The sequence below is a fragment of the Gymnodraco acuticeps genome, unplaced genomic scaffold, assembly GCF_902827175.1.
Source record: "Gymnodraco acuticeps unplaced genomic scaffold, fGymAcu1.1, whole genome shotgun sequence".
In the NCBI taxonomy this organism is placed as follows: domain Eukaryota; kingdom Metazoa; phylum Chordata; class Actinopteri; order Perciformes; family Bathydraconidae; genus Gymnodraco; species Gymnodraco acuticeps.
Window position 1 is genome coordinate 21,330 of NW_022989788.1, and position 12,293 is coordinate 33,622.

The following is a 12,293-nucleotide window of genomic DNA, read 5'->3' on the forward strand; positions in this document are numbered from 1 at the left end:
CCACAGTATGCAAAAACCTTCACTCAATACAAGACAATGGGATAAACAGATACCCCTCAGCCACAGTATGCAAAAACCTTCACTCAATACAAGATAATGGGATATACAGATACCCCTCAGCCACAGTATGCAAAAACCTTACCCCCTCTGTTGACCACACATACATTTAAGAATCTCTCCCATGCTGTGACCTAATCAGAGGAACAGTTTACAGTCTGCAATGTTAATACACTTGATCACACAATTTCCATAACATTCCCCCCTTTGATTAATTTGAATCACTAATTGATTAACACGTGGCGGAAACACGTGTTTCCGCCACGAAGACGAAGAGCTGATTAGATTTCCATTCGACTCGCTGCATACAATGTGGAAAAAACTCCAAACTACAGTATAGATCACACCAGGCTGAAAGAAATCTCTGCCCATTCATTCATAACTGGTCTTAATGAAAAGATTAATTAGCACAACGGTTGTGTCATTAGGAGCTTCTTGCTGTCTGACGGTGTTAAGAAGAAGTGAAAGTCATATTGGGAGACTGAACGTAAGATCATCAGACGGCTAAATACAGCTATACCTTTTGTTATAAAACACTAAGCAATTAAAAAAGTCCCCGATTTGAGAAATCCATATTTGTTTGGTTTTAAGCATCTTTACTTCATAATAACCTGATTTGCTCTGTGGTAATTATGACTTTAAAGCTGATATTGCTACATGTACATTGATGTCTTCTTAGTTCTCTACATGATTTACCCCATTGATTTAGGATTAAATTAGCCGTGTGGAGCCATAAAGAAACAAACAAAATGTACGTTCAGTAGGCATCACTAGAAGATATTGTTCCAGCAAGAAACGTTTTTGTAATCCAACATTGTTTATTAGCTTCCTTCCCTTGTTGGTGCATATATTTCACAAGGTATCAGCAACTTATAGTGCAGAAAAGCAGCTCCATGTTGAGGTGAAAGAAGTCCACAGGGAGCCGTGAAGTTTAGCTGCCCCCTTGTGGGTCAAGTTTAAGAAGGCGAGCCTCCAGAAGCTCCAGGTTGCTTATAAGGACTGTCTGCGTATACTGCTTAGAAAACCAAGGCGGTGCAGTGAAATGTTCTGTAAAGCACGAGTCAACACGTTCCATGCTCTCTTGAGAAATCTGATGAACAAATTCATCTCTCGATTGAATGTTTCTCTTCACTCTGTCATTATGCTGCTTTCAAATCCGTGTCTCAGTTCTGTACGATACCAGCCACCTCTGTGGAAACATTGGTAACTGCCTTTTTAATTTCTATTTGAGATTAAATTATTAATCTTTAATTAATTATTAAATTATTAAATTATTTCTATTAATTTCTATTTTATATTCTATATTTCTATTTCTATATTCTATTCTATTTGTACGTCTTTTAAAAATGGACCTAGAGTCTCTTTAAATGATGATGATGATGATGATGATGATGATGATGATGATGATGATGATGATGATGATGATGATGATGATGGAGGCACAAGTCTAAATCCTTGATTATAAAACACTGGAAAACTAAGATAAGATGATAAGAGGTACTTTATTGATCCCAAATTTGGAAATGTTTGCGTTGCAGCAGCATCAAAAACAACAAAACAAGGCATTGCACATAAGTAGAAATTGAAGAGTAGAAATAAACAATACTATAATTTAAACATCTCAAAATAGAATTAAAACAGCATTAACAAGTACAACGTATACAGTAGACCATGAATACTCGTACTCTTCACGCAGCTGTGACCGCATCAGATCAGTATTACTCTGTATATTATATCAACCTGTAGGGGAAGCGAGGGGAGAAGAGATGGATGGAGAAGAAGGCTAACGTCTAACAGGATACTATGCCAATTTAATTAGGTTAGGTGAAGGAAACACCAGAACTCTGTTCTCTACAGTCAACAGCATTCTACAGCCACCGGCCTCTCTTGCACCCCACCTGTACTCAACCTCTCAATGTAACACCTTCATGACCTTTTTCAATGCCAAAATCAAAAATATTCACCAGCAACTGACCTCCTCCAGCTATACATCACTTCACTCAACTCCGTATGCTCCCTTCTCCTCCCCACTATCCAGCTTCGAACTTCCCACTGTCGCTGAAATATCAAATCTCATTCGGAAATCAAAATCATCCACCTGCCAGCTTGACCCCCTTCCTACCCACCTAGTTAAAGCATGTCTACCTTCTCTCTCCGCTTTAATTACCGAGATAATTCACTCCTCCCTTACCTCTGGTCTCGTCCCCTCATCCCTCAAAACAGGTGCAATAACCCCTATTCTCAAGAAACCTGGTGCGGACCCCAACAACTTGAATAATTTCCGCCCAATCTCTAATTTACCATTTGTCTCCAAGATACTCGAAAAAACAGTTGCAGCCCAAGTCCACACTCATCTGAACAACTATAATCTTTTTGAAGAATTTCAGTCTGGCTTCCGCTCCTCACACAGTACAGAGACGGCCATGGTTAAAATCACAAACGATCTCCTAGTAGCAGCTGACTCTGGGCTCTTATCGATACTCATCCTCCTTGACCTGACTGCAGCCTTTGACACCATCTCACACCACATCCTCCTTCACAGATTATCTTCCATTGGTATCACTGGCACATCCCACACCTGGTTTAGATCTTTCCTCTCCGGCCGTACTCACTTTGTCCAACTCAAACACTTCAAATCACAGTCCCATCCAGTCTTCACTGGTGTTCCTCAGGGTTCTGTCTTGGGCCCCCTCCTATTTATCATCTACCTCCTACCTCTCGGCCATATCTTCAGAAAATACGCAATCCAATTTCACTGCTACGCGGATGACACCCAGCTCTATTTTTCCACCAAACCCACTTCCACTCTCCCCCCCACTGCCCTTTCCGACTGCTTACTGGAAATCAAATCCTGGTTCTCATCCAACTTCTTAAAACTCAACAGTGATAAAACCGAGTTTCTCCTAGTTGGCTCCAAGTCCACTCTGGCTAAAACTGACAAATTCTTCCTCACTATTGACAATTCCACAGTCTCACCCTCCCCCCAAGTTAAGAGTCTGGGTGTCATCCTTGACAGCACCTTATCATTTGAAGCTCACATCAACAACATCACTCGATCTGCCTACTTCCACCTCCGCAATATTAACCGCCTCCGCCCGTCACTCACACCCAACAGCACCGCCATCCTCGTCCACGCCCTCGTTACGTCCCGTATCGATTATTGCAACTCCATCCTCTCTGGTCTTCCTCAGAAATCCCTACGTAAGCTCCAACAGGTCCAAAACTCAGCCGCCCGTATCATCACCAGAACTCCTTTCATTAATCATATCACTCCGGTTCTCCAACAACTCCATTGGCTCCCCGTAAAGCACTGCATAGACTTCAAAGTGTTGCTCCTCACCTTCAAGGCCCTTCACACTCTTGCCCCTCCATATCTCTCTGAGCTCCTTCACATCTACACTCCCTCTCGTACTCTCCGATCCTCCTCTGCCTTCCAACTCACTGTACCTTCTGCCCGCCTGATCACCATGGGGTCACGAGCCTTCAGCCACTCTGCCCCCGGTCTCTGGAACTCTCTCCCACAAGACATCCGCAATATGGACTCCCTCCCACCCTTCAAATCCAGCCTGAAAACACACCTTTTTAAACTGGCGTATTCTATTTCTTAATCTCTGCTAAACTGATTGTTGTTTTTAAGTCTCTGTTATTTAAGTTTTTTTTTTGAGTCTTGTATTACTGTGTGCTCTTCTTTGTTGATTGTTTTTAATTATGCTCTGTAAGGTGTCCTTGAGAACTTTGAAAGGCGCCCATAAATAAAATGCATTATTATTATTATTATTATTATTAACAGGCTAGTCAGCTAATGTTCTAGCTGTCGGTCATTTGGAGGCTCTCAAAGTTTAAATTATAATAATTATTAAACACCATATGGTTCAAACCTGCAGCGAGGATCTGTGTCTACGTTCAGGCAGAGAGAAATTATAAAAACATCGACATGTGTTTTTTAAACCAACCAGCAGCTTCCCACGTCTCCTAACACTGCCATACAATCCCCCAAATACATCATTAGGATAAACTAATCACATATTGGTGATTCAAATGTGCTTAAAACCTGTTTCTTTGCCAAGTAAATGTTGATAAATGTAGTACCAACACAAACAGAGGCAATGTGTGATAACCCTGGAGCAGGTGAAGCAGCAGGTGAGTAACTGAACTACACAGAAAATGTACCTTCTTACCCTGGCAGCCTTTCTGGTCCTCACTGATTAACATAAAGCACATCTACCTTGTTAGGAGTCGTCACAAAGGACACAAAAATAATTAGGACAAAAGCACGTTCCAACACAAATAGACTCCCGGTTAACGAGTCTCTTTGCTCCGAGGTCTTTTCTTTATAAGACATCAATAAGGTGAAGTAGTTGCCGTGCAGAATAAAGAACGATAAGGCTCGTTCATAATGAAGATGGATTCAGGGGGTGATAAATACTGAATGCTGCTGCATTGTTTAGCAAAACAAGGTGTTCATAACGCTGCCATCACACACTCCTCTGGGTTTGAAGATGTCATCATTTAATAAACGCTTTCCACCAATTCATTACAGCAGCCGAGAAGAAGGGAGGGTTTAGACCCGCAGCAGCTCTGAGAGTCAGACTGTTACTGAGATCTGAAGTCATTAGCTCTGAATGTTGTTACGTTGCACACTTGGACACAGGAGGGACTTAAAGGTCACCTATTATGCAAAATGCTCTTTTTGAGTATGTGTAAAGAAGCAGGATACAAAAAGGTACTCATTCCCCTTGTGGAAAACACGTGAGAGAAAAAGTATTTCAGCTCCGTACTGTTTCAGAAATAATGCTTGATGTGGTTTGGAACCTAATATGGCGTTTCATCAAGGCAGCATTTGGCTGAGTATTTGGAGCAAAACACTTCAGAGACATGTTTGATCCTGTTGCTGTGGTCCTGGATCCTGCATCCTGAGTCAAGGATCCTGAGTCCTGGATCCTGAGTCCTGGATCCTGAGTCCTGGATCCTGAGTCCTGGATCCTGAGTCCTGGATCTGAGTCCTGGACTTCGAGTCGTGGCTGAACCAGTATCTGCGGTCCTGCCAGACTCTCATCATACTACTTCCCTGATGGCTCCCACAGGATTTTTGACATCCTCGTGGATTCATCTTCTTATTCAGGGTTGCCAACTCTCACGCATCTGGCGTGTGACACACGCTTTCACTCTCAATCTCACGCTCTCACGCTGCCCAAACTATTCTCATGCCAAAACAAGAATACCGAAGACTAGAAACGGTTTTGAAAACTGTTGTCACGTAGTAATCGTCTTCTCAATAGAACATCTTTGATAATGTCTTCTGGCCAATCAGAATCAAGATAACGGCGTGGTGTTGTTGCAGGAAGTCCCGACGGAGAATACCTTTGCTGTAGTACATCTCTACATAGAAATCAACACGTAATGAAATAAGACCCCACGGTTTGGTGATCGATAGGTGTGTGGGCTGTCTTTCATTTTGACACATAGAACAATGGGGGCTATCCACCCTTATCCACAATGTAAAGTAATTCACAGCCTCTTCCCTCTTCTCTCTGTGAGGAGCAGCAGGTTCAGCTTTCAGAACAAAGTAACAAAAAACTAAAATGGCATTCATTTTTTTAAATATGTGGTGTAGCAATAGATTTATTTATTTGTCTTCTCAAGAGAGTACCAGAATGTGTATTTTATGTTAGTATTTCAAAAAATCTCCTTGGGGAGAATCTCCCCAGACCACCCTTCAGGGGTTGGGTTTTCAGTATGTCAACTCTTTCACTTGTGGGGAAATTGCAGGATTGGCTCCAGGTCGCCCTTTTTATTTACTACAAGACAAATGTGCCTTTTTATTTCATACAGTTCAATTTGGATTGAGACAGGGAAATAATCTAAACCTCACGCGTGGCGTTTCACTGTCAAGGGGAGCGGGTATGTAATTACATTGCAAATACTGATTTGAGCCCCACCACTGTATGGGTTAGCCCTACCATAGATTACCCAACACAAATACTCCGGAGCCGATAAGTCAATTATTTGCTTATCGCGACAGGCACACAATAAAACAGTGGAAACAATGTGTTTGACTTTCATTAGTGAAGGAAACTGTGTGCCCTTTATAGTCTGTGTCCAATATTGTGTATTTGTATATATTGTATCCTATATATACGCTAAGGTCCCGCTGCTAACACGATAGCAGTCATTTTGTGCGCATATGTGTAATTAAACCCATGATATCAAAATCTCAGTCCAGCCAGGTACCCAAAGTTGGCAACCCTGTCTTATTACAGACACATGCATTTCCTAACATTCGGTCTATATGCTGTAAATGTATTATCTCTTGGATTTATACACGGCATCTATTGCACGTCTGTCCGTCCTGGGAGAGGGATCCCTCCTCTGTTGCTCTCCCTGAGGTTTCTCCCATTTCTCCCTTTAAACTGTGGGTTTTCTCCGGAAGTGTTTCCTTGTACGATGTGAGGGTCTAAGGACAGAGGGTCTAAGGACAGAGGGTCTAAGGACAGAGGGTGTCGTATTGTCATACTGATATTCTGCACAAACTGTGAAGTCCACTGAGACAAATGTAACATTTGTGATAATGGGCTATATAAATAGTATACACATTTATTGATTGACATGTTTTGTATAGATATGGCCCTATAATATATAGTTCAGTTATATCATAATACGTGAGCTTTAACCTCTTAAGCCCCAAGCCTGTTTTTCAGGTTTCAGGCTCGAAAATGACATGCCCAAAACAAAGGACTATAAATTAACTTCTAAAAGGGTTATATGAATAATTTATTTTATCAAAGCAAGGTCACATCTGTGAGTTGGATGTAGAAGTGTCAGAATCAATAAAGATGTTTCAGTGTCAGAGTAAATCCAGATGGAACATAGTCAAAAAGTGTACATTTTTGTCTCCGCCCAAATAAAACCCATTACTTATAGTGAAAACCACCCTTGAATGATGGGTTAGTAGCCTAAAAGCTTTAGGAATCCAAAGTATAACATATAATAAGTACCCTGTATCAAGATTGAGGCAAAACAAGTGAGAATTGACCTTTTTAGAGAGATTTAGCAAAAAAAAGTCCAAGCAGACTAAGCTTTGGGCACATTTGGGTACATTTGGTTCCATCAGTGCCATTTAACCTTTTTCAGGTACCAGACTGTAAAAATCATTGTACAACATTTAATTATCACTATAGGTATTCATTCCATAAAAAAAAAAAAAATTATTGTTAAAAAAATAAATAAAAATTAAGTGGGTGTGTGTGTGTGGAGTGTGTGTGTGTGTGGTGTGTGTGGGAAGTTCCCTCTTTGCATGAGATGCATGTTACTTGCACAATAAAAATGAGGAAACGTAGGAAACATTTGACTCCAACTGGAGCAGATTTATTAAAAAAAATTAGCAACACACTATACAACAAGCATTTTTTGGGTAAAAAAAAAACTTTATACAAACCCTGAATGTTACAGTATTACTCCAGTAAGTCATGCCATGCCCTGTAAAAGTTATTTTTGGTAGTGAAGCACAGAGGGACCTGACACTTCCTGCAGTACACATGTGTCTTCACCCTTCAGTTGTCAGCATCAGAGCACCTCCTGCAGTACCTCCTGACCTTGGTGGCATCTTCCCCATAATACTCGGGCATCCAGACGCCATATCTTCATCGCCTTCCTCACTGTGATAATGTGGAAAAAACAAATTGATTAATCCTCTGGCTTGTACTTTCAAAAATGTAACTCAAATCAGAAATAATTTCTCTACAACAACAGCAGAACATCAATTTTGAGTGTGTGAAATAACATTATATCACTCAAAATGTATACCGTGTAAATTATGTGAGACAGGGTTCATATAATCTGTTCAATATTTAATATTAATATTCTGTCTGTCATATATATGTGTATGTATATATATATATGTATGTATATATGTATATGTATGTATATATATATATATGTATGTATGTATATATATGTATGTATGTATATGTATGTATATATATGTGTATATATATGTGTGTATGTATATATGTGTGTATGTATATATATATATGTGTATGTATATATATATATATATACGTGTGTATGTATATATATATATATACGCGTGTGTGTATATATATAGTTGTAAGTCACTTTGGATAAAAGCGTCAGCTAAATGAAATGTAATACCGTGTTAAATTCAACATGTATATGTCTTGTTTATTTCAACAACAAGAACAAGAAACGGCATCCATCTTCTTTGTTGTTGTTGAGTGTGTGAAAGAACATTATATCACAAGATGGATGCCGTCGTGTTATTGTCACGTGTGTGAAATTACTATAGATGAATACACTCTTACACCAAATAAATAACAAAAAGATAAAAACAGATGAATACTCTTACACCAAATAAATAAGTAATAGATACAAACAGAGAGAATCCATACCTTTCCGGTGACGGAGGTTCATAATCAGAGTCATTACTGTCCCCTTTGTGCGTGACGAGATCACTATCTTCCGACGGAGAGTCCTGAAATACGATGTCCAATGCCTCCTCGACGGACAAAAAAGTCTTCTTTCTGGCTGCCATTGTTACAATGAAGACAAAGAAAACAAATCCTGCTGTTTCGCTGATCTATCTGCCGTTCTCTGCTCTCCTGTCGCCGCGGGACATCCTATGCTACGCTATAGTCTAGTATACAGCGTACAAAGACTGGGTCGTGCGTAAATCAGCTGATACAGCCTTTATTTATACTTACGCAAACTCCTATCTCTGGAACCCATTGGTCGATTTGGGTGATTGACACCTTTTTTGAATCGTTAGAGCCAATCGAATCGAGTAGCAGTTTCAAATTACGTAAATACGTCATGCCTGTGGAGGGGGAGCTATGCGTAAAAAGCAGCTCCCGCAGCTGAATCCACGGACTGTTAATCGTTGGACCTACTCTTCTGCCGTGAATGAAAGGATTGATTCTCAGTAATCATTTTAAAGTGACAAGAGACATTGGATTAACCCTGAGCAGCGTTTTTATTCCTTTGAACACAACTTTTGATCACAAAACAGCCAAGGTAAGACCTAATTATTGTCAGGGATTTGAAAACTGATATTGTTTACTTGCTATGTTGTGGCTGCCAGCTCGGTTAATGTTGTGCCTGTAGTGATGGGGTGTACACCCATGGAATCTGTGGAATCTCAGCTTTCAGAAAATGTGTTGTTTGTGCGGAAAGGATGAATTATAAATGATCGTTTTTGTGAGTTATGAGCAGACATAGCAATTGCCCGTTTTTGACATGGGGTCATTTAGAGGCTTCTTGTGAGACTTCTTTTTCGATTTTTTTTTTCTTTTTTCGTATCGTCAGTAAGCCAAGTTTCCTCCGGTCAGATGGGTATGAAATATTAATAGTTTCATGAATGACACTTCAGATATAGCACTGTTGCTACATATATAGCATTTTCGGACCCGAGCTCGGGTCCGTGGGGCTTAAGAGGTTTTAAGATAAGATGTACTTTATTGATCCCAATTTGGGAAATGTTTGCGTTGACAAGGCATTGCATATAAGATAAATTTAAAAGAGTATAAATAAACAATTCTAAAATGTAAACATAAACAAACCCAGCAGCAAAGAAGAGAGCACTGGCAACCACAGACTGGTAGAAGATCTCCAGCATCTTGCTGCACACGTGGAAGGATCTCAGCTTCCTCAGAAAATAGAGACAGCTCATCCCCTTCTTGTACACAGCGTCAGTGTTGATCCTCCAGTTCAGTCCGTTGTCTAAGTGCACTCTCAGGTACTTAAAGTCCTCCACAACAGCCTCATCCTCTCCCAGAATGCACAGGGGCGGAGGATATCAATGACCATCTCTCTGGTCTTGGTCAGAAGCAGATGATTTTAACTGTATTTGTTCTGAAAATACAGAAACACTTCACTGCAACGTGGCTGCGTACTGTCGGCTCGGTCTGCATAAATACTCCTTTACATTCTTCGACTTGCATTAAACAATAAAAACATAAAATATCCTGCTTGCAATTAACCTGATAAGCACACATTAACAACGTATTATTTATTTAAAGGTCATTAGACTTCAGTCATCAGTCCGTATAAGCTTGCAGGTGACGCATTGTTTCATATGACACACTCGTCATTTAACCGGTTAAAGGTCCCCTATCATACTGTTTCATCAATACATTACAGGTCTCAGATATATACAGAGCCTGTCTCTGATTGGCTGAAACATCAAACAGATCATTGCAGCATTACCCATAATCCCCTCTGTTTCAGCCCTGTTTCCAAAGTGCTGATTCTCTGTCTGTTACTTTAGATGAAAATAAGGAGCCCCTCCCCACGCCCCTCTGAGAGAGATTTGGTGTATCAATCCACTAACCGGAAGTCCGGTCAATTTAAATGACTGCATATAGTCCCCTGATCCTCCATCCTGACTGTTGGCGAGACTTAACAACCTTAGAAATGTCAAAAACAACCAATCAATCAATTCGATGTATCCCGTTACTCACATCCTGTTTCTTGTCTTGCAGGAAACGCCTTCGTGGTGAGTCTAGCTTTCGCTGACCTGGTCGTCGCCATCTACCCGTACCCGCTCGTCCTCTTTGCCATATTTAACGACGGCTGGATCGCGGGAAACATCCACTGTCAGATCAGCGGCTTCCTGATGGGCCTCAGCGTCATCGGATCTATCTTCAACATCACGGGAATCGCCATCAACCGCTACTGCTACATCTGCCACAGCCTCAAGTACGACAGGATCTTCTCCAACAGGACCACCATGTGCTACGTGGTGCTAGTTTGGGCGCTCACCATTATCGCCATCGCGCCCAACTGGTTTGTGGAATCGCTGAAATACGACCCACGCGTTTACTCCTGTACTTTCGCCCAATCCGTAAGCTCTTTTTACACCATTACGGTTGTGGTGGTGCACTTCATTCTGCCCATTAGCATCGTGAGCTACTGCTACCTGCGCATCTGGATCCTTGTCATCCAGGTGAGGCGGAGGGTGAAGCCGGACACGCGACCGAAGATCAAACCGCACGACTTACGTAACTTCCTCACGATGTTCGTAGTGTTCGTGCTCTTCGCCGTTTGCTGGGCGCCGCTCAATTTCATCGGATTAGCGGTGGCGTTGGACTCCCGTTTGGGCGAAGCGATACCGGAGTGGCTGTTCACGGCGAGCTACTTCATGGCGTACTTTAACAGCTGCTTAAACGCTGTCGTCTACGGAGCCCTGAACCATAACTTCAGGAAGGAGTACAAGAGGATCGTCATGATCGTCTTCAAGTTTCACTGCTGAGACGAAACGCAGAGGGGAAAGTTAAGGTGGCTGACAGGTGCTTACACGCTACAACGACCCAGAACACACTGCAGCTTCAAAAACGATGCAAATATGAAAATACAAATGTTGCAACACACATGAAGACACATCTTCAGCAACTTGACAACCCATGCAGCATTTTAGAAAACATTCAGCAACAAACTCAGTTGGATATTTTACAGACTTGAAATGTTGATGTTGGATTATTCATTGTGATCATCTTCTCCCCGATGCATAACAGTTTTCTACTGAGTTGTTTTATGACCTAAACAATTACGTCAGCGCTGTTTCTATTTACGCAGAAGGACAGAAAATGCTGCGAATGAATAATAATGACTATTATTTTAAAAAGAAAAAGAAATATTAAATAGAATATTGGTGCTTTTTGAATATTTATTTATGTATTTATTTAAGCAAGGATCTCATTCAGACGATTTATGCCAGATTTCAGCTAATAGCTAATTTCCATCTGCAGTCCTGAGGTACAATCAACAAACACTAAACACATTGCATAATCTCTATCACACTAACAATTATAAAACAAGATTAAAATACAGGTCAATTTTAATGACTGATTGAACCACAGCAATATTGTTTTAGAGTTTTTATATGTTTAACTGCTATGCCTGTCATCTTTGCTCTATGTGTTTGTGTTGTCTCCTGGGTTCTGTAGAGCCCGGAGTCTGTCTTTTTTTCTTCCTCCCACACCCCATCCCCTCAGGAAGCCTTTGCCTCCTGTCAGGTCATCATTGTAAATAAGAATTTGTTCTTAATTGATTTTCCTGGATAAATAAAGCTTCTACTACTACTACTACAATAAAATAGTACATAGTACAGTTAAAATATAATATTACAATTAGGGCTGTCAGTCGATTAAAATATTTAATCGCGATTAATCGCAAATTAATCGCACATTTTTTATCTGTTCTAAATGTTTCTTCGAGGGATA

At 40.7% G+C, this 12,293-nt stretch overlaps 1 protein-coding gene across 1 annotated transcript in view; it reads left to right on the forward strand.

Annotated features, from left to right (window-relative positions):
- mtnr1al (melatonin receptor type 1A like) overlaps positions 1–12,282 on the forward strand; it is a 31,332-nt gene extending 19,050 nt beyond the window's left edge. Inside the window, exon 4 of the mRNA XM_034221836.1 lies at positions 10,554–12,282. Within this exon, the coding sequence (XP_034077727.1) occupies positions 10,554–11,323 (770 nt within the window). The 3' untranslated portion in view covers positions 11,324–12,282. The remainder of the gene's footprint in view (positions 1–10,553) is intronic.
- Positions 12,283–12,293: the final 11 nt, after the last annotated feature.